This window comes from Papio anubis, chromosome 11, assembly GCF_008728515.1.
Source record: "Papio anubis isolate 15944 chromosome 11, Panubis1.0, whole genome shotgun sequence".
Classification (NCBI taxonomy): domain Eukaryota; kingdom Metazoa; phylum Chordata; class Mammalia; order Primates; family Cercopithecidae; genus Papio; species Papio anubis.
Window position 1 is genome coordinate 109,266,278 of NC_044986.1, and position 27,844 is coordinate 109,294,121.

The window sequence follows — 27,844 nt, forward strand, 5'->3', positions numbered from 1 at the left end:
CCATGCTGTTCTTGTTATAGTGAATAAGTCTCAGGAGATCGAATGGCTTTATGAAGGGGAGTTCCCCTGCATACGCTCTCTTACCTCCTGCCATGTAAGATGTGCCTTTGCTTCTCCTTTGCCTTCTGCCATGATTGTGAGGCTTCCCAGCCATATGGAACTGTGAGTCCGTTAAACCTCTTTCCTTTATAAATTACCCAGTCTTATAAAAAACTCTCTTATAAAGTTTCCTTTATAAATAAAGACAGGTACGTCTTTATTAGCAGCGTGAGAACAGGCTAATACCTCATGTGAAGATGTCTGCTCCAGCTTTGCCTTCCGCCATGAGTAAAAGTTCCCTGAGGCCTCCCCAGAATCAGATGCTTCTATGCTTTCTGTACAGCCTGCAGAACCATGAGCCATATAAACTTCTTTTCTTATAAATTATTCAGTCTCAGGTATTTCTTTATAGCAATGCAAGAATGGACTAATACAGATGCATGAATCAAGAATCAACAAATGACTAATCTCCAGCCTGGGCAACAGAATGAGACCCCATTTCTAAAAAAAAAAAAAAAAGAAAAAATTTTAATCAAGCAAGCATGGTGCTGTGAGCCTGTAGTCTCAGCTACTTGGGAGGCTGAGGTAGGAGGATTGCTTGAGCCTGGGAAGCTGAGGCTGCAGTGAGCTGTAATTGCACCACCGCACCCCAGCCTGGGCAACAGAGCAAGGTCATGTCAAAAAAAAAAAACTGTGTAGAGGGACATAATATAAAACAATTGCCCCTGCAGTCTTTACAATTGCCAAGGTCACAAAAGTCAAGGAAAGAGAAATTCTCAGCCTAGAGGAGATGACAAACACCTGACAGCTACCCGCAACATGAATTCTGAACCAGACCCTATTTCTTCCCTAAAATAAATAATTGGGAGAAACTTGGATTTGGAGAAACTTGGATGGGGGCTAGGATTAGATGGTCCTCATGTGCTGGGTTAACTATTTTGATGGTTGTATTGTGGTTATGTACATTTTTGCTTGTAGGAAGTATACCCTAGAGTTTATGGGGCGTCAGGCCAGCAAAATTAATCTCAGTGGTCCAAGCTGGGAAAACAGATTTTTGTATTGCATTTTGAACTTCTCTGTAAGTTTGCAATGGTTTGAAAAAAAAAAAACAAAAACATGCGGGCAGACTCGGTGGCCCACGCCTGTAATCCCAGCACTTTGGGAGTCCGAAGCAGGCGGATCATGAGGTCAAGAGATGGAGACCATCCTGGCCAACATGGTGAAACCCCATCTCTACTAAAAATACAAAAATTAGCTGGGCATGGTGGCACACACCTGTACTCCCAGCTACTCTGGAGGCTGAAGCAGGAGAATCACTTTAACCTGGGAGGCGGAAAGGGCAATGAGCCAAGATTGCGCCGCTATATTCCAACCTGGCGACAAGAGTGAGACTCAGTCTCAAAAAAAAAAAAAAAAAAAAAATTGCAAAAGCGTGGTCAGTAGAAGTGATGCATATTTTCTTCAAAGCATGCTGAGCCCCAACATCGAGACCCTTCCTGAGAAAAATTTTTGTCTTATCAGTTTAAGGAAAAACCTCTACTGCATTAATAGAATGTTCTTATAGAAATAATTTGGGAGACTGGACACAGTGGCTGATGCCTGTAATCCCAGCACTTTGGGAGGTTGAGGTGGGAGAATTACTTGAGCCCAGGAGTTTGAGACCAGCCTGGGCAAAATGGCGAGACCCACATCTCTACAAAAAATATAAAATTAGCCAGGCATGGTGGCACACGCCTGTGGTCTCAGCTACACGGGAGGCTGAGGCAGGAGAATCATTTGAACCTGGGAGGTGGAGGTTACAGTGAGCTGAGATTGTGCCACTGCACTCCAACCTGGGCAACAGAGTGAGACCCTGTCTCAAAAAAAAAAAAAAAAAAAAAAAGGAAAAATTTACACACACACACACGTGTATATGCATATGTGTGTAAATGCTGACACATGCAGTAAAATTTTAGACCCCAGACTAGAGGGCAGATCATTTCTCTCTTTTACTTTTGTGGCTGTGTATATATTTTCTTTATTTATAGTTAGAAAAACCATTCTTTAAGCAAACCTAATCTTACTGAGCACATTAAACCGCCATGATAATGTTTGAAGCTGGAGAGCAATCTGCATTTCAAATCAGTGCTTCAAAATGTCAACCAAAATATGTTTAGAAGAAATTGTGAAGGGTTTTAACTCCGCTCATCTGATAGCATGGAGGGGAATTTCTGGATGGGCACCGAACATAGATGAAACAGTAACACTGGTGGCCTTCTGCTAGATAAGTTTCTGTTTGGATGAAGTGTCGTCAAAAAAAAATAATTAAAATTTTTTAGCACAAGTAAGGCCCCTGTGCACCTCTATCCCCTTGGCTGGTCTTTCTGACCGACACAGATAATTGAGATGAATCACTAACGGCTAGGCAAGCAGGCCGGGGCACCACACAGAGCTAACTGGCCCTTGTCATGTTGGATTCTGTGACATTAATCTCATTAGCTCTAACTTGCTGTGCTAATTGCACTGTTAGTTGGGTGCCTTTTCTTCCTTTGGTTTAACATTGAACAGATCGTATTCCATGAATCCTAGTTTCTATTTTGGTGAGTGATAATGCTTCAGCCTGTGAAAATAACTTTGCCGTTTGCTTTGTAGGAGTACAGGTAGAATCCGAATACAGCGATACATTTACTGACTTGACTTTTTTTTTTCTTTTTAGTTACCTTATCCCATATCACACAACTGGTCCTCAGCCATAACAAGTTAACAAGTAAGTGATGTTTCTCTTTTTTTACAGTTTCTGACATTTAGGTAATCCTATGGCACTGCTGAGTCTGTTATTGTTTCCTTGGAAGAAACTAATGACAAATGATTGTTTGCAGAAACCTTATTTTGGTGACACTAAGATGAGAATATTGTCGTCTTGTATTTTGTCCTTTTGTAGTTAGCTCTAGTTTGAAGATTCTTTTCTTTTCTTTTCTTTTCTTTTTTTTTTTTTGAGACAGGGTCTCACTGCGTTACCCAGGTTGGTCTTGAACTCCTGGGCTCAAGTGATCTTCCTGCCTTGGCCTCCCAAAGTGCTGGGATTACAGGCATGAGCCATGGCACCTGGCCTGAAGATTCTTTCTTATCATGTGTATAAACCAAAGAGGAAAAAAATGGCATTGTTTCTCTAAGTGGTTCCGTTCAGAGATAGTAAATGCTGTGGTGACCTGAACTGCCAGACCATTGGTGAGCATCTCAGGAGAAAAACTGACTTGAAGGCATTGAAAACTTGAAATGATTAGAACGAGTTCTTCGTTTTCATTTATATTTCCTCCTCAAAAGGAAAAGGTTTAAGTGTTCAATACACTTTCCGTCCCTGCTTGATGGGGGAAAAGATGCAAAATTGTATACATGATAGACCTTTACATCTGTATTTTTAAAAATTTTTGAGTCTGGCTTCTCCAAAAGAAAAATTCTGCTGGGCATCCATAGAGCCCCACAGTAGAAGTATCTGCTTAGCATACAGTAGGATGAATGCCTATTTTTGTATGAATGTCTTGTGTGCATGACGGGCCATTTTCTTCATAGAGCACTGGCTTTAAAGATTTTAATGGCAGGGACCCATGCTCCTTTCCCATTCCTAATTGACTGTCAGTTCTCTTTGCTTGCCATTTTTCCTGCAGACTTGAATGATTTTCTAATCATGTGGCAAGAATTTGTTAAGGAGCTTTCCGAGTCCAGTGAAATGGAGCAGAATGTCATGTTGAGGGATTTATGTCATGAATTTATGTGTGTATGTGTGTTATATACAGCCTGAAGCACAGAGCTGTTGATTATTGAGAATTAAGAGCGGCAGCGAGGTCCCCTCATGCGCAGGAAACAAGCGGATTAGTTCGTTGTTAGCCAAAGCGCGTATTTGTAAGGCAAAGGCAGAGTGATGACACAGTTGTCCACTTCAGTAGTGGTGGCCACAGAAGCCAAAAGTGAGACCTATAAATCTTGTGTGGTCATTGTTGTAACAGGTAATTTATTGCCGGTTTCATCGTTTTTCTGGGAAATGGTCCCGTGGTCCACAGAGACCCGATTCTCAGTTCAGAAGGGATTCGTGGTTTGTTTTGAAGGGTGGGCCACATGATTCCTAAATCCCCCAAGATTTGTGAGCAGTAATAACTGACATGCTCTGTTGTGTAGTTTATTAAAGTATTTCTTAATTGCTAAGCTTATCATTGTTATAACAATGATATCTTGTTTCGCTTATCTTGTGCAAACCAGTTTACACAAGAAAGCAAAATTGGCCAGGATCAGTGACTCGTGCCTGTAATCCCAGCACTTAGGAAGGCTGACGTAGGAGAATTGTTTGAACCTAGGAGTTTGAGATCAGCCAAGGCAACATACCGAGGCCTCCATCTCTACCAAAAATCAAAAAATTAGCTGGACATGATGGGTGCACCAGTGGTCCCAGCTACTCAAGAGGCTGACCCCAATAGGTCGAGGCTACAATGAACCAGGTGATGACACTGCACTGCAGCCTGGGCGACAGAGGGAGACCCTGTCCCCAACAGAAAGAAAGCAAAACCTTTATTTCTATTAAATCATTCATTGATCTCTTCTTTGAAAACATCTTGCAGATCATTGTAATTTATTTCTTTTTACAGGGGTCAATGGATCAGTTTCTTCCTCCAGGCATTATACTATTAGATTAATTTCGAGGGGCATATTTATATGTGGAGTTACATTGTGTTGGCCATTCAGGAGACTGACTGTGAAAAAATCCAAACTTTATATTTCTGCCTTGCCAGTTTTTTTTCCCTTTTCTTCACTCCATTTGAGACACTCTTGACCTAATCCAGTAAACTCTAATTAATGGTCTTGGTAAATTCTGTTTCAAGCCATCCTGAGTAGTATCAGTGACACCCGATCTGTTTCAGTAAGGTCAAATTTGCATCCTTTACTATTTTTCTGGCATTTAAATGAATGACTTTGCTATGGTTTTTCAAGTGTTTATAGTAAATATGTCCATTTGATGGAAATATAAATATGCATTAAATGTAAGTGGCTAGGCACACCCTGCTGTCACTTTTTATGGTAATCAGTGTCTTTCACTTTCTGTTGTTTTTAATAGGGACCAGCTGACAACGCCACATTAAAATCACAGGGACTCAAAAGATAACTCCCCCACCCCCTCACCCGGCACTGCTTTTATCTTGCAAAACTATTCATGTTTTTCTCTTAGTATACCAATTACACCGTTCTCTGACATTTCCACTTATGTGCTCATGGAAGGAATGAATGGTTTACTCAAACCGGGACATTGATTTGGGGACACTGTTGACTCCACTGACAAGATCTGCAGGGTTATTGAAACAGTGTGGCACGGGGTTGACTTCCCTTTTCTTGCCAGTGGTTTTGGCCTTGACAGGTCCACCCAGGGCAGTAAAAGTGAGGCCACAAGGAAGCTGAAAGTGTCATCTGTGATTCTGAAATTCCTCAAGAATTTGGGAGCAGAAATTCCTGAACTTTTAAATACTGCAGTTCATAAAAATATTTATGTATTGTCAAGCTAATTGCTGCTAATGCTTCAAGACTATTATGGTGACACTATTTAAATTTAAACCTGGGGGCTTGGGGCAGCATTGATGGGTTTTTGAAGTCAGCGGGGGAATTAATCTGTCTGTAGCAGCTTTCCTAGATGTGTCCATATGCATGATATATTTAAGGAGACAGGAAGAATAGTTGCAAGTGAATTTTTTTCTTCCGTCTTTTTGCTATGAATGGGCAGGTACTGACTTTGAATGCAACAAAGTCATTGGCAAAGTCAGAATGCAAAGCCATCCTGGCCCAATGGGAAGAGTTTCAGATTAAAGATCCTTTTGGAAACACTGCTTTCTTTGAGCACCTGCCTGTGATGCAGTACGCACCTGGCAGAAGGCTGGCTCGCTCTTGTGCACCTGCTCTCTCTCTCTGCCTTTCAGAAACTGCTCTAATCTGCCCCACATCCCATGCCAGCCTCTCCTCTTCATATGCTGCTCTAGGAAGATCTATCATCTTCTGTCCCCCGGTAGCCCTGCCTCTGGGCCCAGGGTCTACTCCTGCCTGCCTCTTGTCCTCTCTCCTCCTCTCTACCAGCCTCTCCCCATCCTCTCCCTGGGGCCCCCTGGCTACTCTGGCCCATTTGAAGCCTTTCCTCCCCAAACTCCCTTGCATGTAGACTCTTTAACTCCAGCATGGCATTCCCTGTCCTTCTCTTGCTTTGTGTTTTTTCTCTCTGTCCAAATAGGTGGTAAGCTTTTGTGGAAGCAGGGATCATTTCATATTCTTCCTGAATGCCTGTGGCTGGGCACTTAGTGGCTTCCCTGTATAAACCGAGTGTTCACTGCTCCCAGGAGGTCTGTGAATGACAGGGAAGGGCAGAGAGGAAACCGCTGGCTGGAGAGAAAGTGGGGAACACTGGGACCAGACGGTTTCTTTGGGATTAACTGGTGTGGGGACTTGAGTAGATGCGGCCATCACAGACTTCAGTTTCTTACTCATTATGTGCTCATTTCAAACATGGTAGAGCATGAATGCTCTAAAGATACATGACCTTCAGCCTGGGCAACACAGCAAGATCCTGTCTCTTAAAAAATGAGCCAGGCATGGTGGTGCACCCGTGTAGTCCCAGTTACTCTGGAGGCTGTAATGGGAGGACCACTTCAGCCCAGGAGTTTGAGGCTGCAGTGAGCTATGATTATACTACTGCACTCCAACCTGGGTGACAGAGCAAGATCTTAGCTCAAAAAAAAAAAAAAAAAGATATATGACCTTATGTCCAGTAAATGATGGCCGTCTCATCTTTACAATCCTAGAGCCAAGGAATGATGGGCTGTGATGTGTGTTACTCAGGCACACAAAGGACTCGCAGCCAGGGAAACTGGTATCACGACCACTCAGATGCGTGGGAAGGCAGCAGTGTTGCCAAAGGTCATCTTCCTGTGTTTCTTTGCTTTTCCTTCCTGCCCCTGGCCTCTGGGGTTACCCTCCCTTTCAAGCCACTGTCGGCTGAGTCTTTTTTAGTCTGCTCCTTAATCCAATTCCCAGGTTTTATGGTGTTTGAAAGTGTGAGCTTTGTAAATGCTTTCCTACTGTTTTTTTGTTTTTAAAAAGGAGTTTCTTTTGGGGACGACCATTTTAAGACTTGTCCACTAGAGGTCACTGTTGAGACACATATGTCTCCTCCAGGTTTTGTACCTAAAGATTAGAAATCCTTATAGAAGGAGGTGTGCTGTGTTTTTTGTTTTTCTCCTACCATGAGCATGTTCAGTTTCACGTGTCATTATTTGGTGTTTATTATGGCTACTTTCTCAAATTAGAAACATTTTTTTCCCTCCAATATTCTTACATTGAAAGAATTATACTGCTTTACGTAGTATTTTGTATTGGGCATATACGAGTTTTTTTTTTTTTAACCTGCAGAAGAAAGTTTGAAGTATTTATGTATGTAACCAGATTTTAATTCAAAAATAACTATAAAAATCAGGAAAATGTGTATTTTGTGCATATTTATGCTGATTCATAGACTGCCCAATTCCATTGTGTTGGGGAGAATATGAAATGAATGTGCATCAGGAAATGAATTGCCTTCTGTACCAGTGATAAACCAAGCTCTGGGCCTTACTTTTTTAAGTGAAGTTTTGCTTAAGTTTTAAAAATAGTTTTATTCCAACAGCAAAACCCATATGTAAACCTTGCAAGCACCTTAAATATGACAATAGGTTTTTTTTCAAAGTTTGTGACCCCTCTGTGTTGAGGATTAGACATTCATCATTTTGTGCAAGAAATAACCAAGGATATCTTTTTGCTCTGTGCAAACATTGAGGAGCTGACATCTATGTAAAACCTTTCAAAAGGGGGTCTCTGAATGTAATTGTTTAGTTTTATACTTTGAACTTTTAACTGCCATGTAAAGCCTTTTCCTGAGAGATTGGCAGTTTTGCCTACAATTTCAGATCTTCACTGTGATCATATCTCATCATTTAATGCATCGGAAATGGCTAGGCAGGTAGTAAACCTAAGTTTTATGGCAAAATATGGGTTTTTAAAAAATATACACTATTTCCTATTAGTTATAGCTTATGTACGAATTATAGCAAACAAGAAATACTAAGATACCTTCTTTGGTGTTTTCAATAATTTATTTATCAAAGATAATATTCTAAGTACATAGAACATAATACTTTTAAATTTTATGCAGATGTATATTTTATCTACCATAAGTCATTATAAACAAATTAAGCAGCATATTTCACATGAAAATGCTGCATTCTTAAAATCTGTAGATGCAATTTTAATGAAGAAAATTTAGCAGTTTTTAAACAGCGTAATACATTGAAACCTTTTTATACAGACATAATAGATTGTTGGGATGATTGAGAAGAACTAACTGTCTGAATTCCTGAGGGTGACCTTCACCGCTCTTCTCAGACCTTGCTGTTCTTGAGCCTGTAGTTATTCCATCCTTCATAGATTATTTGTCTTGCTTTATGCAAAAGTTCTTGTGCATGGCTTGTATGAAATTAAACCATGAGGGGGGAATATGTAAAATAAATGGTCTCTGTGTCATGAATTTATCTTGTGACAATATCAAAACAACTTGCTGTTTGCATTTTAACAGGGTGTAAATGTATTTATAATACAGAGGCTTTGATCAATAACTTATTTTTTAAATTACTGCACATTTATCAGTTCACTTCTGTGCCATCATTAAAAGATGAGAGTTAAAAAAAAAAATTTGCATAGTATCTTTGAATCCAACAGCTATTAATTAAACAGTGTCTATCTGATGGTTCCGGTAGTCAGGTTACCATGAAAAAATGACTGGCAGTTGGGCATGCGTTGCTGTTTTTGGCTTTATTGAGTGAGCGCCTGAGATCATCCTATGGGAGGGTCTGTTGACCCAGGGACCCGGGACCAGTGCGGCCAAGGCCAGCGAATGAAGTCGAAGAAATGTCTTCCCAATGGCATCTTATCTGTCCTCAGCTTGTAGACTGTGGCCACCCCCCAGCCCCTGTTCTCTTTGTTCTCAGCCCCACCAACCAAAATGTACCTGTTCCAGAATCCTTTTTCTTGAGGTCCTGTTCTGTGCTAAGTGGAAGCTAGCTAACATGTGAATTCCTCCACAATATATTTTTAAATGGAACCACTGCAAGCGTGAGAACTTCAGAACGGTGGCAGGCTGTGGAGAAAATAAGACGGGGGAGTGTAAGTCTGTCACTTTGCAACTCCTAATTAGCCCATGTTTGGGGCTGATCCTGAAAAAGGTTTCTTTTGCTATTGATGATAGAATGTCTATCAAACAGAATTGATGTAATAGCAAAATATTATACATAGATTTTCAGTTGATGCACTCTCTCCTAAATAACTTGGTGTGTGTGTACATGTGAGTATGTGTGCAGGATGTTAGAGAAGATATACTAAGAAGTGCGATACTTAGGTACATGCATTCTTCTAGAACATCTCTTCTCTTTTTTAATGTTTTTATTTTTTAGAGATAGTGTCTTTATCACCCAGGCTGGAGTACAATGGCATGATCCTAGCTTTCTGTAACCTGAAACTCCTGGGCTCAAGCAAGCTTCCCAGATGGATGTGCACCACCATGCCTGGCTAATTTCCCCAGGCTGGACTCAAACTCCTGGCCTCAAGTGGTCCTCCTGCCTTGGCCTCCAAAAGTACCGGAAACATAGGCCACTGTGAGCCCCTGTGCCCAGCCTTCGTAACTTTTCGTAAGTCACTGATCTTTTTAAATAATAGAGCGAAAACTACAACCCTGATCCGTAGAGAAGTGCACGTGATGGTTGTAGTTTCACCAGGCCTGTGGATCCCATTGTGTTCATCCATGAATTCTTTAGAGGTCCACGGAGCTCAGATTTAGAAACTCCAGAATCGGATGAAGATAACACTAGTATGTTTGCATGCAGTGTGGACATAGTGATGTTATTTTTTTGTTTGTTTGAGACAGGGTCTCACTCTGTCACCCAGGTTGGAATGCGGTGGCGTGATTTCGGCTCACTGCAACCTCCATCTCCCAGGTTCAAGCGATTCTTCTGCCTCAGCCTCCCTAGTAGCTGGGACTACAGGTGTGCACTGCCACGCCCAGCTAGGTTTTGTTCTTAGTAGAGACGGGTTTCACCACATTGGCCAGGCTGGTCTTGAACTCCTGGACTCAAGCAATCTGTCTGCCTTGGTCTAGTGATGCTATTTCTTAAAGGAGATGCTTCTTGGAAATTTGTATGAAACTTTAGATGATTTTTAATGCATCACAGAACTCATTCTTGATGGCTTCTTTAAAAATGTAGCTAAGTGCCTCCTTATTAATCTGCTTAAATTTACATTTGGTTAAATAAGAATTTGTAATCCTGTAGCTCCCAGGCTTGAACAGAACGTGGTGTGGGCATGTGCACATTTTTTTTTTTAAGGGAATACCTTTCCCATTTCCATTTTTCATTTTCTTCTTTAGCTTCGTAGGCCAAAACCACTTGAATACAATTGATAACCAGTTAACCAATTCATTGACCTTGCATTTTGCTGTTTTCAGTCTGAACCCTCTTTTGTCTAATTTTTTGCTATTTCTTTAGCTTTTTTTTCCCCCTGCCTAAATATTCTTTGTTCTAGTCACCTGATTTTTTCTAAAATCTGAAGTTCCTACCCCTCTCTCTGAATTTTGCTCATCCTTCAGAAAGTTGAGATGAATGCTCATCTTTCTCTGTGAAGCCCTCCTTTTCATCCAACTGAACCAGCCCTGTGTGGAAAGAAATACAAGGCACCCCACAGCCTGCGGGACCATCAAGAACAACACCTATGTAATAACTTCAGCAGGAAGTGAAAGGGAAAGAGTGAGTTTGTTGAGCCCCCACTCTGTATCACGTGGAGGAGACAGGTGTAAAGTGGTTAAGTGACCAAAACAAGGGGGCGATGGAGCTTTCTGTACGGCTTCCAAGTGGCTGCTCCACCATGTCCCCTGCTGTCTCTGCAAGTGATGTGTGTGCGCACTTGACATGTCCCATCAGGTCAATCTAGGAGCACCATGGACGAAGTGTGGCTCTGGATCCTTACTCATTCCAATAGAAGAACAGGGACAGTTCCTAAGGTTAAAAGCCATAGTTGTGTTAGTTCAGAGGGAAAGATCAAAGCTCCCATGTGGATTTGGTGGATTTCCTAGCCCTGGGCCTCTTCCTTCCCCTCCCCTTCCTGCCCTCCTCATGCAGCGACCCTAAAGATAAGGTCCGGTAGGAAGAGAAGCAGTCCAGTTGTGGCCTCTTGATAGATTAATTCCGGTGTTTTTTGTTGTTGTTGTTTGTTTATTTATTTATTTATTTATTTATTTATTTTTGAGACAGGGTCTCACTTTGTCGCCCAGGCTGGAGTGCAGTGGTGCAATCTTGGCTCACTGCAGCCTTAACCTCCAGGCTCATGTGATCTTCCCACCTCAGCCTCCTGAGTAGCTAGGACTACAGGCATGCATCACCATACCAAGCTAATTTTTTGTAGAGGTGGTATTTTGCCCTGTTGCCCAGGCTGTTCTGAAACTCCTGGGCTCAAGTAACCCACCCACCTCAGCTTCTTCCCAAAGTGCTGGGATTACAAGTGTGAGCCACTGCATCCAGCTAGATTAATTCTTAATTGTAAAAGAAGACAGAAACTAATGGCAAAACATGCTTTTTCTGTGTGTGTGTAAGAGTGCAAGATAGAATGTGACTTGCTTACTGTCTACCACGTAATGCTAATAATCGAGGCTTACATGTAGATATACATTCATATATATTATACATAATAAAGACATGTACTCACATAAAAGAGCCTAGATCACTCCTTTTATAACACTGAGCTTGCTTTTCTCCACTGATGGATTGAAGTTTTTTTTCATATTCTCCTTCTCTCTCTTCCCAGTGTTTTGGAATTTCCTGGGCAATTTTCCTACCCTTCCTTTTCTTACCCTTCGCTGGGTGTCACTTCCTCCCCAGGCCACTGAATGCCATTTCCTTTCCTCTCAGTGCTGCTTCTCCCTCCCAGCTCCCCAATTAAAGCTCTTTATTCAAGTACGGCTTTGCTGGAGGGGTAGCGCATCAGAACTGGAGTCAATTTAGAAGCAGTGTTCCTGCAAGAATTCAGAGTTCATATGTCCTCCTGAAGATGCTTTGGAAGTTAACACAAGATTCAGAAATTAATTTTTATATCCTTGGAGGAGAAGAAATCTATGCTTGTCAGTTTTTTAGGAGATTTGTTTGGTTATGCATACACACCTTTTATAGCTCAGGAACATATATTTTTGCATGTTTGGCTTTATACTTTAAAATCTACCTTATTAATTGCTTATACTTTTTCCTCTAATTTTCATGTAATTGATTTTTCACATTGCTGCTGAAAGAGTAGGACCATTGTGTTGCAGTGAGTTAAGCCAGGGAATTTTTTTGTTTACTAAAGTGACTTAGGCTATAGAATCCTGAGGCGGCTCATACTAGGATAGAGTGAGCATGTGCTTTCGGGGCACAGGTTCTCAGTAAATACTTGTTGTTTATTAACCAAAAGTAGCATTACCATTGTTATTTATAAAGCCAATAATATTTGGAGGACGTTGGCCTTTTTGGGGTAGATGCTTAGATATTTTGCTATTTTATGTTTACCTTGAGGAACATGTAGAACCTTTTAAATGAGAATTTTACTGTTTCATAAACTTTATGTTTAAATAACCTAGAACTACTGTAATTCACTGCTTTAATAGCTGCTTTGGGGGAAGTCCCATAAAATCTGTGAAGCCAGTTATCATTAGTATACTTTTGAACATCAAACTCTTATGGTCATATGTAATTAGTTCATTATCCACCTTGTGTTTTGGGCCAGAAAACAAAGGTAATTAATCACTATAACTGCAAATGACCTTTTTTTTTTTTTTGCATGTAAAGTGCTGAAGTGTAATTATTCCTACGCAAGAGTGAGAAGATTCTTCTTCATGTGTAACTATTAAAATGGCATTGAGAACTATGATTTGCTGAAAGAATCGGCATGTATATAATTAGTCTAGACGCCACCTCTGTGCTATGAATGGACTCATGTTCTCCAGTTATTATGGCTAGAGATTAAAAAGGCTGTGCTTTTACTTTGACCATGGATGCCCCAAATCGTATTTCAACGAGTTTCTGCTAATTTGGTTTTTTTCCTCCCTTGCTTCATTCAGGCCAAAGGGGGGCACTTGTTTTTGGGTATCATATTCATCAAATGGTGGGGCAAGGAAGTTTTTAGTAATTTTTCTAGTACCTTGGTTGTAGTAATGTAATATGCTAAGTTATCTTACAAGCTAATTTTAATATCCTCTACCATCCTCTGTTCTTCTATGCTTTATAAAAAAAAAAAAAGCTGTAGAAATATATGACATTGTGAACATCTGCCCAGGCATTTTCATTTGTTATAACAGCAGACAAAAACCTTTTTTTTTTTTTTTTTTTAAATAGCAATATGTCAGGTTTTTACAAGCAATGCTACTCGGTTTCATTTTGCTGTAACTCATGCTATGTGGTTTATTTGGGGACTCTTTGGCCTGAGGGTGGGTGGCACTTTTGCATCCTGGAAATGGGCACGAGACAGTAGTGTTGCCTCCATTGCAGCACAAGGGTGGGTGTGCCCCTTTGCCACCTGCCGTCCTGGTCCTGGCTGTCAGCAGTTGCCTCACACGAAGTATCTGCCCAAAGTCCTCCTCTTCTTCCCTTGCTGTAATTCACAGTCTGTCACTGGAGGCAGAGGTTGAGCTATCCGTTTACTTCTTTCCAAGAGGCTGGGTCCCTTGGCTTTCATGCCCTGGGCCAGCCCTAGCTCAGGAATCACCAGCTCTAAAAACGTCCTTTGGTGCTTCTGCAAAAACAATTGGGTGTAGTGCAGCCCCCAACTCCCCAGAAGTTTGGTGGAGATGGTGGGTGGAGGTCACCTCCAGATTTCATGCCTGCGGTGCGGATGGAAAGCGCCATGTGTTCGGAGCGGCTTCTGGCTTCCTGGCAGCCGTGGGTGTGCGTTAGCATGGTGCAGGGTCTAGTGCTGCCCTTCTGGAGCTGAAGAGGACCTGGCTGTCGCTGGTAACCATATGGCTCTAAAGACCAAAGTGTGACCCCCTGACCCTCCCGTGGGCTGCACCCAAGCAGAGCTCCCATCCTTATGTTTTTGTGTGGTGCCTGCTGCTCCCAGAGTCTGTCGCTCCTTACAGCTTTGTGTTTTTGCCTCAAGGGCCACAAGATGCTTTTGCTCAAAAAGCACCCCAATCAGCTGCACCCTGATCTGTCTGTGCTGTCTGTACCACCCAGCATCCTGCCGTTAGGGCTCAGTGTTTTGAAGTAGACCAGGTGACATCTCTTTGTGTGACTACCCTTGGTCATGATGAATTTGCCACTGAGTGACTTAATTCAGTGTGCTAGGGAATTCAAGGCTTTTCTCCTCTGGAGAGTTGTCCATCTTAATACTGATCTCACCATAAAATCCTGTGTGAGGAGGCAGAAGTTTGATGGTGGCACCCACGTTGAACGTGTTAGCTACTTAGAGTATCATTTGTTTCACTTGTCATCAATCCCCAGGCTCAAGAGGCATCTTCATTTGGATCAGATTGATGATTATACTCACTGCATTATCGCATGGGGTAAGGGATGTATGTGTTGGATTGATAATGGTGATGCTGCCAATGAATTGAAAGTTTTCTGAGCCAAAATACGGTTCCCAGACTAGCAACATCGGCATCCCCTGGGAAGTTGTTGGAAATTCAGAGTCTCAGGCTTTACCCCAGACCTACTGAATCAGAAACTCCGGGATACCCCTCCATCTGTGTTTTAACAAGCCCTCCGGTGATTCTGATGTCTCTGTGGTTTGAGAGCCACTGCCATCGGGCAGGGCTGTGTAACAGAACGTTCTGTAGTGATGGAAACAGTCAGTATCCCTGCCGTGCAGTAGTGGAGCCACTAGCCACCACATGTGGCCGTCGAGCTCTTGAAATGGGGCTGCTATGACCAACAGTAGCATTCATCATTTTATTTAATTTTGATTAATCTAAGTTTAAATTCAAACAGCTGCATATAGCTAGTGGCTGTCCATCAGATAGCCCAGCCCCAGAACATACCCGGCTAATTATTATTGTGTAAACTCCTAAAATGCTTTAAGTTGTTAGTTGTGGAATTATTAATTGTAGATCATAGAGCAGAATCTTCCTTACTCAATTCAACAGGATTGAAACTGCGATTGTTACAACATAGGTGATCTTGATTTTTCCTGTGGAGGGCAGACAGTTTGCGGGCTGCTGGCCGGTTGGGGGAAGCCTATTCTTGAGCTGATTGATTGTTGATTTTGTGAATATGCATCAATGGTGCAGTGCTGGGTGGCTCATGCCTGTTGCAGATATAACTGATGACAGTAGATATATGTCCTTTTAGGAGTAAAACTGTTGCTCAGGAAGGGGTGTCAGTATTTCGCACAGATGGACTTTGGTTTCTCCAGCCTGTCCGGCAAAGTGGAGGTGCTTCCGGCCAAGGAGAAGTGAATGAGCCCTTTGGGCACTTTGGGCTGCTTGTGGAACCTTCCAGAAACTGTGCTGGTGGAGATGGGGGTGCTGAATTGCCAAGTCTGGGCTTGCACATGAGATGGACAAAACTTTTGAATCACATTCGGGTTCTTCAGTTTGGGAGGACCTGAAGGAAAAAAGGTCATGGCGGGTGTGTTAGGCGGAACTGCTGCAAAGCCCAGAAGAAACTTTGAGATTAGTCTCTGGGGTGATGTGACCACATCCTTGTCACCTTTCCAAAACACCAGCAGAGGCTCTGGGACGAGAGCATCCCCAGCAGTCCTGTGACCCTGCGGCTAGAGTGAAATGTGACATTGAGGAGCCAGGGGATATATCTGAGTCCTTTGGGACTGTTCCCCAAACCTGGCAACTGAAGTCTCAAAATTAAAGCAACCATCTTTGGCTAGGCAGAAAATGATACTCAATTCTCTGTCAGAAGCAAAGTTCTACATGACTAAGCTTCCTAATTGTGGGCCCCATTTGTTGAATTATTTAAAGCCATATCATTGATTTTCATAATCCATCTCCTCTTAGAATCCTAGAATGTTAACACGAGGTGGAAGAGACCTGGGAAATGGTCATAATCTAGCCTTCTTATTTTATGGAGGCCCAGAGAGGTTATGAGTTGAGTGAGGGCACACACAGCACTGTAGGGTCAGGGACCATGTTACTCTTTAGTTCCTTTGGTGTCATAGGTCAGCTGGGGTCATAGATCAGAAGCTGGACAGATTGATGAAAAAGGGTTGTTTCAAAGACATAAGAAATATACTGATGCACACTGTTAGGTTTTAAAATGCTTCTTGCTCATGCGTCCTGTAGCTATCTAGAAAATTCCAATAGAATATTTTGGTAAAATATTGCAGTGGTCTTTTTGGAATAGCTAAAATTGTTCCCGCCATGTATGTATAGGATTTAGTCATGGCACAATTTGTATTGCTAACTGGGTTATTTTTTCTGGAGAGTTTGGTTGCGAGTAGTTTATTTTCCAAGCACTAGGCCTGTTTCTGTTGATTGACTTTGATACTGTGTCTTTTGTAACTTACTTTGTTTAAATAACATGCCTCTCCTACTTTATCCCCAGAGTATTGAGATGCTGTGTGTGCAAAGTATGGCACTGTGCACCTAATCAGCATTCTCTAAATATTGGTTCAAAGAGTGAATACCATCCCATCCAGAAGGGTCTGCATGTTAATTTCTTTAGATTTTCACTGTGGCTGGCGGTTAAAAAAAATTCTGTATATTTAGGGAAATTATTAGCTGTGTATTGTTTTTTTTTCCTCACCTAGCTTGAATGGAGTCTTAAACAAAAGATTCACATGCTCACCAAAGGCTGGGAGAGGTTTTGTAAATTGAATATGGGGTTATTGTTTGCGTTCACAAAACAAAGCCCTAAATCACATTTAGCATAATTTGTGGTTTTAAATTGGACTGATTTAGCAAGGAGAGTGAAATAATCTCTCATCCTGTCAAAAAGGCGATACCTTTAGACCAGCATTTAATTGCATTGGCAGAGTAACTTTGGGAAGACAGCAGTAATTCTGGCTGCATTATTCTTGGTTTGTGGCTAAATTGAGATCATCATTTTCTCCTGGTTTCACTAACTTTCGTTATTGCTCTTCAAACTAATCAGATGAATGTGGTCTTCGAACTAATCAGATGAAGGCTTAGTGGTAGCTGGAGGGTGGACAGGGGAGGGATGAGGTCTGTGGGCAGCTGTACTGTATATACTTCATGATCTCGGGGGAGAAGGTGACATCCCAGTGACCCAGAAGGCACAGCCTGGTGATTTTCTTTTCTTTTTTTTTTGACATAGAGTTTCACTGTTGTTGCCCAGGCTGGAGTGTAATGGCGTGATCTCAGCTCACTGCAACCTCTGCCTCCCAGGTTCAAGCAATTCTCCTGCCTCAGCTTCCCGAGTAGCTGTGACTACAGGCGTGTGCCACCATGCCCAGCTATTTATTTATTTATTTATTTATTTATTGTAGAGATGGGGTTTCACCATGTCGGCCAGGCTGGTCTCAAACTCCTGACCTCAGGTGATCCTCCTGCCTCAGCCTCCCAAAGTGCTAGGATTACAGGAGTGAGCTACTGTGCCAGGCCAGTCTTCTCTTCTCTTCTCTTTAGATAGAGTTTCACTCTTGTCACCTAGGCTGGAGTGTAATGGCGTGATCTTGGCTCACTGCAACCTCTGCCTCCCAGGTTCAAGCGATTCTCCTGCCTCAGCTTCCCGAGTAGCTGGGATTACAGGCGTCTGCCACCATGCCCAGCTAATTTTTGTATTTTTAGTAGAGTTGGGGTTTCCACCATGTTGCTCAGGCTAGTCTTGAACTCCTGACCTCAGGTAATCCACCCACCTTGGCCTCCTAAAGTGCTGGGTTACAGGTGTGAGCCACTGCCCCTGGCCCCGGTGATTTTCTTGGTAATTGCTTACACACAGTGAATACCATTCATTTGCACAGAAGTGTTCCATGGACTGTGCACCTAAGAAAGAATGTACATTTGCACAGGTAGGGTTCGTTTGCATTCCTGCAGGTATCCAAGAGGGAGGGTTCTGGAGGAACTTCGAGCTGTCTAGATTACCTGATGAAAACCTGTTCTTTTCTCAACAGCCACTTCAGGAGCTCACCCAGGGGCTGCTCACTAGACCACTGCTCCCTGCCCATGTGCCCCAGTTCAGAGTAATCTGTATTCTTCACAGTCCCTTCTTCCAGTGAAAGCATCTCTTTTACCTTTCACCAAGCCTTACCTCTAAAAGAATAGCCGGCGATACCTTAGACATTTCAGAAATAAGCAAAGTGCCTGTCCTTATACTTTTATTCCCCTGGGAGTTATCAACTAGTCTTCTTGAAATGGCTAACTGCTTAAATATTTTAAATGTACATTTGGCATTTTACACACACCTTTGTGGGGGTTCAAATCACGGGTGCTCCTGGGTCTGAGTTTAGGTCTGACTGCAGGAAGCAGGTTAGTTTCCCGGCCTCCTGGGGCACCCCTGGAGGAAGCAGATGGGGATAGGAAGTAAACTGACTGATAAGAGACATCACACTTTCCTGGGCTGGGCTCCAGGCCCCTGTTCATGTTCTTAGTTACCTGGATAGTCTTGGTATCAGAGTTTATGTGAACCATGGCCAAGCTTATCACCCACAGAAATGTTTCTGGAAAGACTGAATAGCAAATGGGATAGATGAATTACAGTCTATGGAAACTCCTTCTGCTACCAATTTGTAGTTTGTGCTTTTGAGATGAAGATGCCTTTGGCTTTTACATTTGTATTTTCAAGTGTATATATGCTAGGGAAGGAAGAACCTTTCAGATCCCTAGTGGCTGATTTTCATCTTGGATCTGCATACTAGAATTCATAGCATGCTACTGAGTTGACTTTTTGTATTTCTATATAATACCAGTGTATCGATCTGTTGCTAATCTGATGTAACCTTTGTGTGTGTGTATGTGTATGTATGTGTGTGTCTGTATGTGTGTGTGTGTGTTATTGATCAAGATACATTACTCCAGAGGCCAAAATCAGAAACTAGGGAGGTCGAATATTTCATCATTTAAAATTGAGCTTATATTGTTATTAATGCAATGTTAAGAGGACAGCCCTTCAGATACTGGGTTATTTAAGCAACTTCAATGTACCCCACCCCAGAAAGGATTAGGAGGTCGCTATCTTACTTCTGGTGGCAATGCAAGAAAACTGAAAGGAAAAAAAAAAACAACAGTTGCACTTATAAGATCCTATGTGACAACCATAAGTATGTATGCTTCACAGTATTTTTATAGGCTGTTTATGGTACAGAAATTCTCTTTTGTGCATCTTGGCTCTGTTGCCCCCGTCATTGTCCATCTGAAACAAACTATGCCAGGCACTTAGCTAATCAGATACAAAGAAGCATTTCAGCGGCCACTCAGAAGTGAGCGACTGCTTATGAAAAACCTGTACAAAATAAATAAGACCGGTAGGTGAATTCGATGGTCCTTTTGGACTTATAATCTTTCTTTGCTTTGAAAGAAAAACAAAACGTGCCGCTGCCGTCCCTTTCTAGGAGTTCCGTCCCCAGATTCACACTCAGCATTTTTGTTTCCATAGCGGTGCCACCCAACATCGCAGAACTGAAGAATTTGGAAGTGCTCAACTTTTTTAATAACCAGATCGAAGAGCTGCCCACACAGATCAGCAGCCTTCAGAAACTCAAACACCTGAACCTCGGGTGAGTATCAGTGGAGGGAAGAGGCTGAGAGGGAGAGAGTGGAAGGGGTGTGCCGGGTAGGGCCAGGGGAGGAATTATTTTTATATTATTGCACAGAAATGGATCTCTAATTTCTTTTTATGTTTTGGGTCTTAAACAAATTTTATTGTTTTAATATATCCTTTCAGTGGCCTACATCAGTGAGTATTTGAGAGCTAATTGAGAAGCTAATTGTTGGCACAATAAGGAAGTTAAATTTTTACTGTATTTTGTGTCCAGTAAAATTTTATCTCAGTTCTGTTGACCGAGAAGGGACTTATTTGCATTGCATGAACTGGCAGACAAATGGTAATATGGTTGATTTTTTTTTTTTCTCTCCGCGTTAAATAGGAATAGTTTACAAAGCACCTTTGTGCCTTGGAGGGAAGAATATTTTCCCTAATGATGCTTCATTCATTTTTGCAATTCTCTGTAGCTTAGAGGTGAGAATCCTCTGTCTTTGTTTATGCAAAGGTGAGGAGAGGAGTTTTGATTCAGCTGAGGTTGCAGAACCAGGGAGCAGTAAATAATAATAATGATAACCTGTTTTTGTGTATTACTTTGCAGCACTTGACCCTCTCAATATTTGTGAGGTAGGCAGGGCAGGTTTTAGTGCTTTCATTGTACACAGAGGAAGCTAAGCCTTTTCAAAGGGGCTAAGGGCCTGGCTCCTGGTCCCCTCTGAGGTTAGTGGCCAAGCTGGGAAGAGAACCCCATGGTTCTGGGTCTACATGCTCCTTCAGACTCCATTGATATGGTTTGGGTCTGTGTCTCCACCAAATCTCATGTGGAATTGTAATCCCTAGTGTTGGAAGTGGGGCCTGGTGGGAGGTGATTAGATCATGGGGGTGGAGCTCTCGTGAATGGGTTAGCACCATCCCCTCTTGGTACTGTCCTTATGATAGTGAGTGAGTTATTGTGAGATCTGGTTGTTTAAAAGTGTGTAGCACCTCCCCCCCTCATGCTTTCCTGCTCCTGCCATGTAATATACGTGCTCCTGCGTTGCCTTCTACCATGAGTAAAAGCTCCCTGAGGTTTCCCCACAAGCAGCTGCTGCCATGCTTCCTATACAGCTGGTAGAACCATGAGTCAGTTAAACCTCTTTTTTTGTAAGTTTCCCGGCCTCAGGCATTCCCTTATAGCAATGGGAGAACAGACAAATACATCCATAGACCCCAACTGGAACTGTGGCATCAGAATTCCATCTTCATTGGTGCAGCCATCAGATGAAACTGACCATTCATGCTTCAGTCTCTGTGCAAAGTCATATATTCATTAAATTGTAGCCACTAAATGCTCTGGTTAAGTTAGTGATTGACATGGAGTGGCAATAGATGCTGGCCAGGTATTTGCCAGCTTTTTTTTTTTTGAGGCAGAGTCTTGCTGTGTCGTCAAGCGGTCTTAGCTCGCTACAACCTCCACCTCCTGGGTTCAAGCGAGTCTCCTGCCTCAGCCTCCCGAGTAGCTGGGACTACAGGCACACGCCACCATGCCCAGCTAATTTTTGTATTTTTAGTAGAGACGGGGTTTCACCATGTTGGCCAGGATGGTCTCAACCTCTTGACCTCATGATCTGCCTGCCTCGGTCTCCCAAAGCACTGGGATTACAGGCATGAGCCACTGTGTCTAGCCGTATTTGCCAATTTAATAGGGAGCAGTCATGAAAAAAATCTCATTCATGGAGTGATTTTTAGTTTATTCTTTCCACAAAGAGTTTGGTCAGACACATTATTTTGAAGTTCACTTGGGCTTAGGGACCAACTTTGTAAGATCCATGGGCAGCCTTTATTCTTATGTCTGAGGGAAAGTGAAGTTAAAAGGAGGGAGAAACATCACTTTAGATGAGATGGGTTTTTTTTTTCTCTCCCTACAAATTTGGAGCCTGTATACCCATCTGGCAAAGCAGAAATGAAACGATTCTCCATTTATATCTTGGTTTTACAGACTATTCTATCCTGATCTTTAATTTGTATGTGAGAAAGAAGCTAAAACTACATATAGATGTATACTCTTACTGTTAATTTGTTCATTTATTAAATATATATATGTATACATAGTATATATATAAAATCTCAATCACTAGGAACAGTGCTTGGCACATACTGAGAAGTGTACCTAGTATTAGTTAGCTATTGTTATCATCATAATTGTCTTATTTACTTTTTCATTGATTCCATGACTATGTAAGTGACTATTCTATGTAAGGAATCTTGCTAGTACCGGGGAGCCAAGGTGAAGGTCATGGTCCCTGACCTTACCTACTGGGGCAAGACTGGCTATAAACAGGAACAGACCAGCGAGGTCACAGATGTGCTGGCGACTGTGGACCGGCAGGGGGAGCAGCAAGACGGGGAGCACTTTAGTCCGCAGGTGAGATTCTCAGGAGCAGGAACACAGCAGGTAGCACGGGAGCCGACACTCGATGCGTGAGAATTTCTCAGACTTAAAAGTCGAAGGAAGGTGTCTCAGATTGAGCGAATGGTATTTTTTTTTTTTTCGAGATGGCGTTTCACTCTGTCGCCAAGGCTGGAATGCAGTGACGCGATCTTGGCTCACTGCAGCCTCCGCCTACCAGGTTCAAGCAATTCTCTTGCCTCAGCCTCCCGAGTAGCTGGGACTACAGCCGCCCGCCACCACGCCCAGCTAATTTTTTTATATTTTTAGTAGAGACGGGGTTTCACCGTGTTAGCCAGGATGGTCTTCATCTCCTGACCTTGTGATCCGCCCGCCTCGGCCTCCCAAAGTGCTGGGATTACAGGCATGAGCCACCGCGCCCAGCTGAGAATGACATATTTAAACGCTCACAGCACTGCCTGCCTGGGGCCTGGGAATTGTCAGTTTTTGGCGCTGTTGAGTGTAAAGTGTGAGGCAGGCGGCGGTAAGGTCAGAGGTCAGGCTAGACAGGGAATCCTGGATGTTTGCTGTTCAGTGAATGAGGATTTACCAAGTTCCCAACCATGTACCAGGCATTGTTCTAGTTACTGGCTATCCAGCCCTGATGGAGCTTCCATTACAGTTAGGGAAACCAACTATAAGCAAATAAATGTTTATAATAATGACAGGGAGTCAAAAGTGCTAAGGAAAGGGCTCTGTGCTACATAAACAAGCAAGTCTCGGGCGCGGTGGCTCATGCCTGTAGTCCCAGAACTTTGAGAGACTGAGGCTGGCAGGTCATCTGAGGCCAGGAGTTGGAGACCAGCCTGGCCAACATGGTGAAAACTCATCTCTACTAAAAATACAAAAATTAACTAAGTGTGGTGGCACATGCTTGTGATCCCAGCTACTCTACCTGGGAGGCTGAGGCAGGAGAATCATTTGAACCCAGGAGGCAGAGGTTTCAGTGAACTGAGATTGCACCGCTGCACTCCAGCCTAGGCGACAGAGTGAGACTCCATCTCAAAAATAAATACATAAATAAATAAATGAGCTCCAATTTTGTAATGCTGACCATTGAGAAATTTGCATAGCCGAGTAGTGGATATGAGATATGGTCAGATTTTCCTACAAAAGATCAGTGTGGAGAAGAGGGTGGAGGGAGTTAAACTAGAGGTTAGGAGACCAGTAAGAACATGAGCTTCATGTCCCCTGTGAACTAGGACAGTGGCAGTGGAGGCAGGGGGGGATTTTATATGAAAAATGTACAGGCGGTAATGTTGACAGACAGTAACTGATGGGATGGAGACAGATTTGGGAATAAAATAATAAGGTCAGATTTTGTTCTTTTTTGACTTTCCTAATAACATTTTGGTTTGAGGCACCGTAGGACAGAGCTGTAAACTTTTCTTTTTCTTTCTTTTCTTTCTTTTATTTTTTGAAGATGGAGTTTCGGTCTTGTTGCCCAGGCTCCAGTGCAATGGCACGATCTTGACTCACTGCAACCTCCACCTCCTGGGTTCAAACGATTCTTCTGCTTCAGCCTCCCGCGTAGCTGGGATTACAGGCATACCCAACCACGCACAGCTACTTTTGTATTTTTAGTAGAGATGGCATTTCACCATGTTGATCAGGCTGGTCTCGAACTCCTGATCTCAGGTGATCCGCCCGCCTCGGCCTCCCAAAGTGCTGGGATTACAGGCATGAGCCACCATGCCTGGCCCTAAACTTTTCTTTTTCAATGAATGCATCTTAGTTGCCTTCTTGTTCTCTTTGGAGTTGTTTACACTTTTGGCTGTCGTTGTTTTATTGATTGTGTAAAGCTTCTTGTATTTAATTACGTAGCTGCATAGATGGAGTTGTCAAAGTTTGAAGAAAACTCCCAGTTCTTAGGGAAAGGAGCTAAGATGGGTTTCACTAAAGGATGCCTCTGTCCTCAAATGGCATGAAGAATTATGTTCACACAGTAAGGCAAGTTATAGGGAGGACTCCTTATTCTAAGGAGCCAGGGTGAAAGAAAGCATACACACAGGAGATCACAAAATGGAGCAGGCAAGCCACTTGTATGCGTGATCCAAAAGGCACCCTCAATAAGAATTTGCTTTCAAAGTTTTATATAGTATTTGCAGTTTATTCTGTTGGTTGTAAGACATGAGATAATTTTAGGCCACCTGAATAAATAAAAGAAAGTTTAGTTCTGTTCTAAGTTCGGTTTAAATACAGTTTATTTCCTAGAGTTATTTTCCAAAAAATGTGAAACCACACATGTTCCCATGCTGATGATTATTTCTAGGATAACTTCACAGCAGGACCACTGTGCCCAACTATTCAGAAATAACGTTTGACCTTGTTTGTTGCTAGAGCTTGTCTCATGAACACATAGAAGTTTTTATTAAGTACCATGTGGGGTACTTATGGATTTGGATTATTTATTTATTTATTGAGACAGGGTCTCGCTCTGTCTCCCAGGCTGGAGTGCAGTGGCGTGATCTCCGCTCACTGCTACCTATGCCTCCTGGGCTCAAGTGATCCTCCCACCTCAGCCTCCTGAGTAGCTGGGACCACAGGTAGGTGCCACCACACCTGGCTAATTTTTGTAGTCTTTTTTGTAGAGACGGGGTTTTGCCATGTTGCCCAGGCTGGTCTTGAGCTCCTGAGCTCAAGCAATCTGCCTGTGTTGGCCTCCCAAAGTGCTGGAATTACAGATGTGAGCCACTGGGCTCAGCCTGTTTTTTTTTTTTTAATATTTATTTTTGATAACTGTGAGTAGGTCACTGTGGAGTTGAGAAAATTAGTGCCTTTAGCCAAGAAGGTTTTATTGAAGCTGGAGGTGCTCAAGACAACCTGCAGAGAAGAAACTGCTCTGAAAAGGAGTCTGTACAGACCTTTCTGGGGCTTTAGAAGAAAAGGAAAACAGATGCTGAATAGCCTTAGACATCCTGGTTTTATAAATTTCTCCATCATATGCAGACATTTGCCCACTTCCAACACGCATTTGAAAAATCTTCCCATGCAAACAAAGAATTGATACCACTTGGCATAGCTGAGCCCTATGAAGCTTTATGTTTCAACACCTGAAGTCACCTGAGATTAAGCAAGTGTGGCACAAATGGTAAAACCACACTTGGTATTCAGACCATCCCAAGTGGCTTGTCATGAGGTGAGCTTGCTCGCTTAGGGCTGATTCAAAATTTTCTCTCAAATCTTTTGAAAAATAATTCTAGCAGCAGCTCTCCTTTCCTGAGAAGCCGCGTGTGAGCCATGGATCGGGTGTTGGGTGCTTCACATATTTTCTCTCTCATCCTCCCAGTGATCCTGCCCTGAAGATGTTATCAGCCTTATTTTATACTTGAGGAAATTCGGTCTCAGAGAAGCTGAGTAACTTGGTCAAGGTCACGCAGCTGGCAAGTACTGGAGTCAGACTCCTCACCTAGCTGTCTCCTACCTTAAAGCTCCATTCTTTTCCTACCCCCCCTGTAACCTCTCATGGAAACCTTGATTGCTAGCGGTGTCAGAGTGGGGCCTAAGCACGGAATTCCCACATGTGGAAATGTGGATGGATGGAGATGGATGTTAGCACCTGCTGAGGGGAAGGGGGACAGCCAGCATGTTCTGTGTTTCATTGTGCAGAGAGAGATGCCACCAGGTCACCGTGCACATGGTCTGGCGTCCGAAGAGGTGGCCAGAAGTCTCTGCAGTTCCTTGCCCCCTTTGTAGCTGGAGCTGTTGCTGGCAGTTCTTCTGAAGTTTCAGCATTTGTTTAAGGGCTTCCTTTCTGCCCCCCAGGGTGGTGTGCCTACTACTGTTACATACTGCTGTCAGCTGCACGTGGGACTCTGCTGTGTTCCTTACACGTTGTTGGTATTGTTTTGTCACTCAAAGGAAAAAGGAACCTTTGGTTAAGTAGATTCTTGCCACCAAGAGGTGGAGGGGCTCCAGGCTTGCTCTGGGCTGGAGATTGAATGGGAGCTCTCTCTCAAGTGAGATGCCTCTTCCCTCTAAACCTGTTTAACTGTGGATTTCCTGTACCTAATATTGCAAAAGTGTATTTCTTTATTTGCAGAGAAAAATGTTAAGGAATCAGCAGTTTTCAAAAACGGATAACTTAAAGCAGTGTTTAAAGACAGAAGCACCTAGTGTATGCTTCTCTGCCTCCCTTGCTCTCTTTGACTTGCACTTCTTCTCAGAATCCTTGCATAGGAGCCCACGGGTCTGGAGTGGCTTTGGCCTCCGTGAGGTACAGGGTGCTTCCAGACACATGTCACCCACTTCTGAAGTCTTTGCTCCTTACTCTCTCTTAGGCTGTTTTTTCGTCTCAACATAGCATTAATGACAAGCTCCATCTTGCCTGTATTACAAGGTAGTTTTAGTGAACAAGGGAAGTACTTGCCATAATGTGCTTCACAAATTGTGACCTCATGGAGAATGCTCGTCGTTGCTGTCGTGGCAGTAGATAGTCGTGGAGGTCGTTTTGCTGGGTGTGGTCTGTCTGGGATATTTTCTGCCTGAGAGAGGGAACCCACATTTCCTTTTGGTTGCCCTCTGCTGTCAGCTGCTTCTGTGAGGCCCGGCTTAGTAGGGCTGGACCGAGCTGGATCTGTTATGAGAAGGATCGATGGCTAGAATGATTTTTATTGTCAGAGTCCCTTCCATCTTTCAATATCTGTCAACTTTTATTAAAGTTTTTTTTTAAATTGACTTTTAAGTAAGTTCAAAGGGAACTGCATTAAGGAAAATAAGGGGCTTGAAGAAAGGATAAAAGATAGTGTAGAAAAAAATTCCCTTAGACTTCATTGGAGACACACACAGACACAGACACAAACATGCACACCCACACACACACCACACCACACATACCGTGTACACACCCACACACCCACACACACACACATACCGTGTACACACCCACACACCCACACACACACACACATACATACCTACACACCCACAACACACACCACACCCATATCATACCCATACACACCACACACACACACACCGCACACACCCACACACCCACACCCATACCACACCACCACACCACACACACCGTACACACACACCCACACACCCACACCCATACCACACACACACCGTACACACTCCACACACCCACACCCATACCACACCCATACCACACCCCACACACACACCCACACCCATACCACACCCATACCACACCACACACACACACCGTGTACACACCCACACACACCCATACCCATACCACACCCATACCACACCACACACACACCCATACCACACCACACACACACCGTGTACACACCCACACACCCACACCCATACCACACCCATACCACACCACACACACACTGCACACACCCACACCACACCCACACCACAACCCATACCACACCACACACACATACCGTGTACACACCCACACACCCACACCACACCCACACCACACACCCACACCACACCCATACCACACCACACACACATACCGTGTACACACCCACACACCACACCCATACCACACCACACACACACATACCGTGATAATAACTCCACACCACACCCATACCACACCACACACACATACTGTGTACACACCCACACACCCACACCACACACACACACCCAAACCACACCACACACACATACTGTGTACACACACACACCACACACACACCACACACTGCGTACACACACCCAC

At 43.1% G+C, this 27,844-nt stretch overlaps 1 protein-coding gene across 1 annotated transcript in view; it reads left to right on the forward strand.

Annotated features, from left to right (window-relative positions):
• Window positions 1-27,844, forward strand: part of RSU1 (Ras suppressor protein 1) — a 232,276-nt gene that overhangs the window by 31,365 nt on the left and 173,067 nt on the right. The window contains exons 3-4 of the mRNA XM_031652473.1: window positions 2,735-2,785; window positions 19,653-19,773. Coding sequence (XP_031508333.1) covers window positions 2,735-2,785; window positions 19,653-19,773 — 172 coding nt within the window. The remainder of the gene's footprint in view (window positions 1-2,734; window positions 2,786-19,652; window positions 19,774-27,844) is intronic.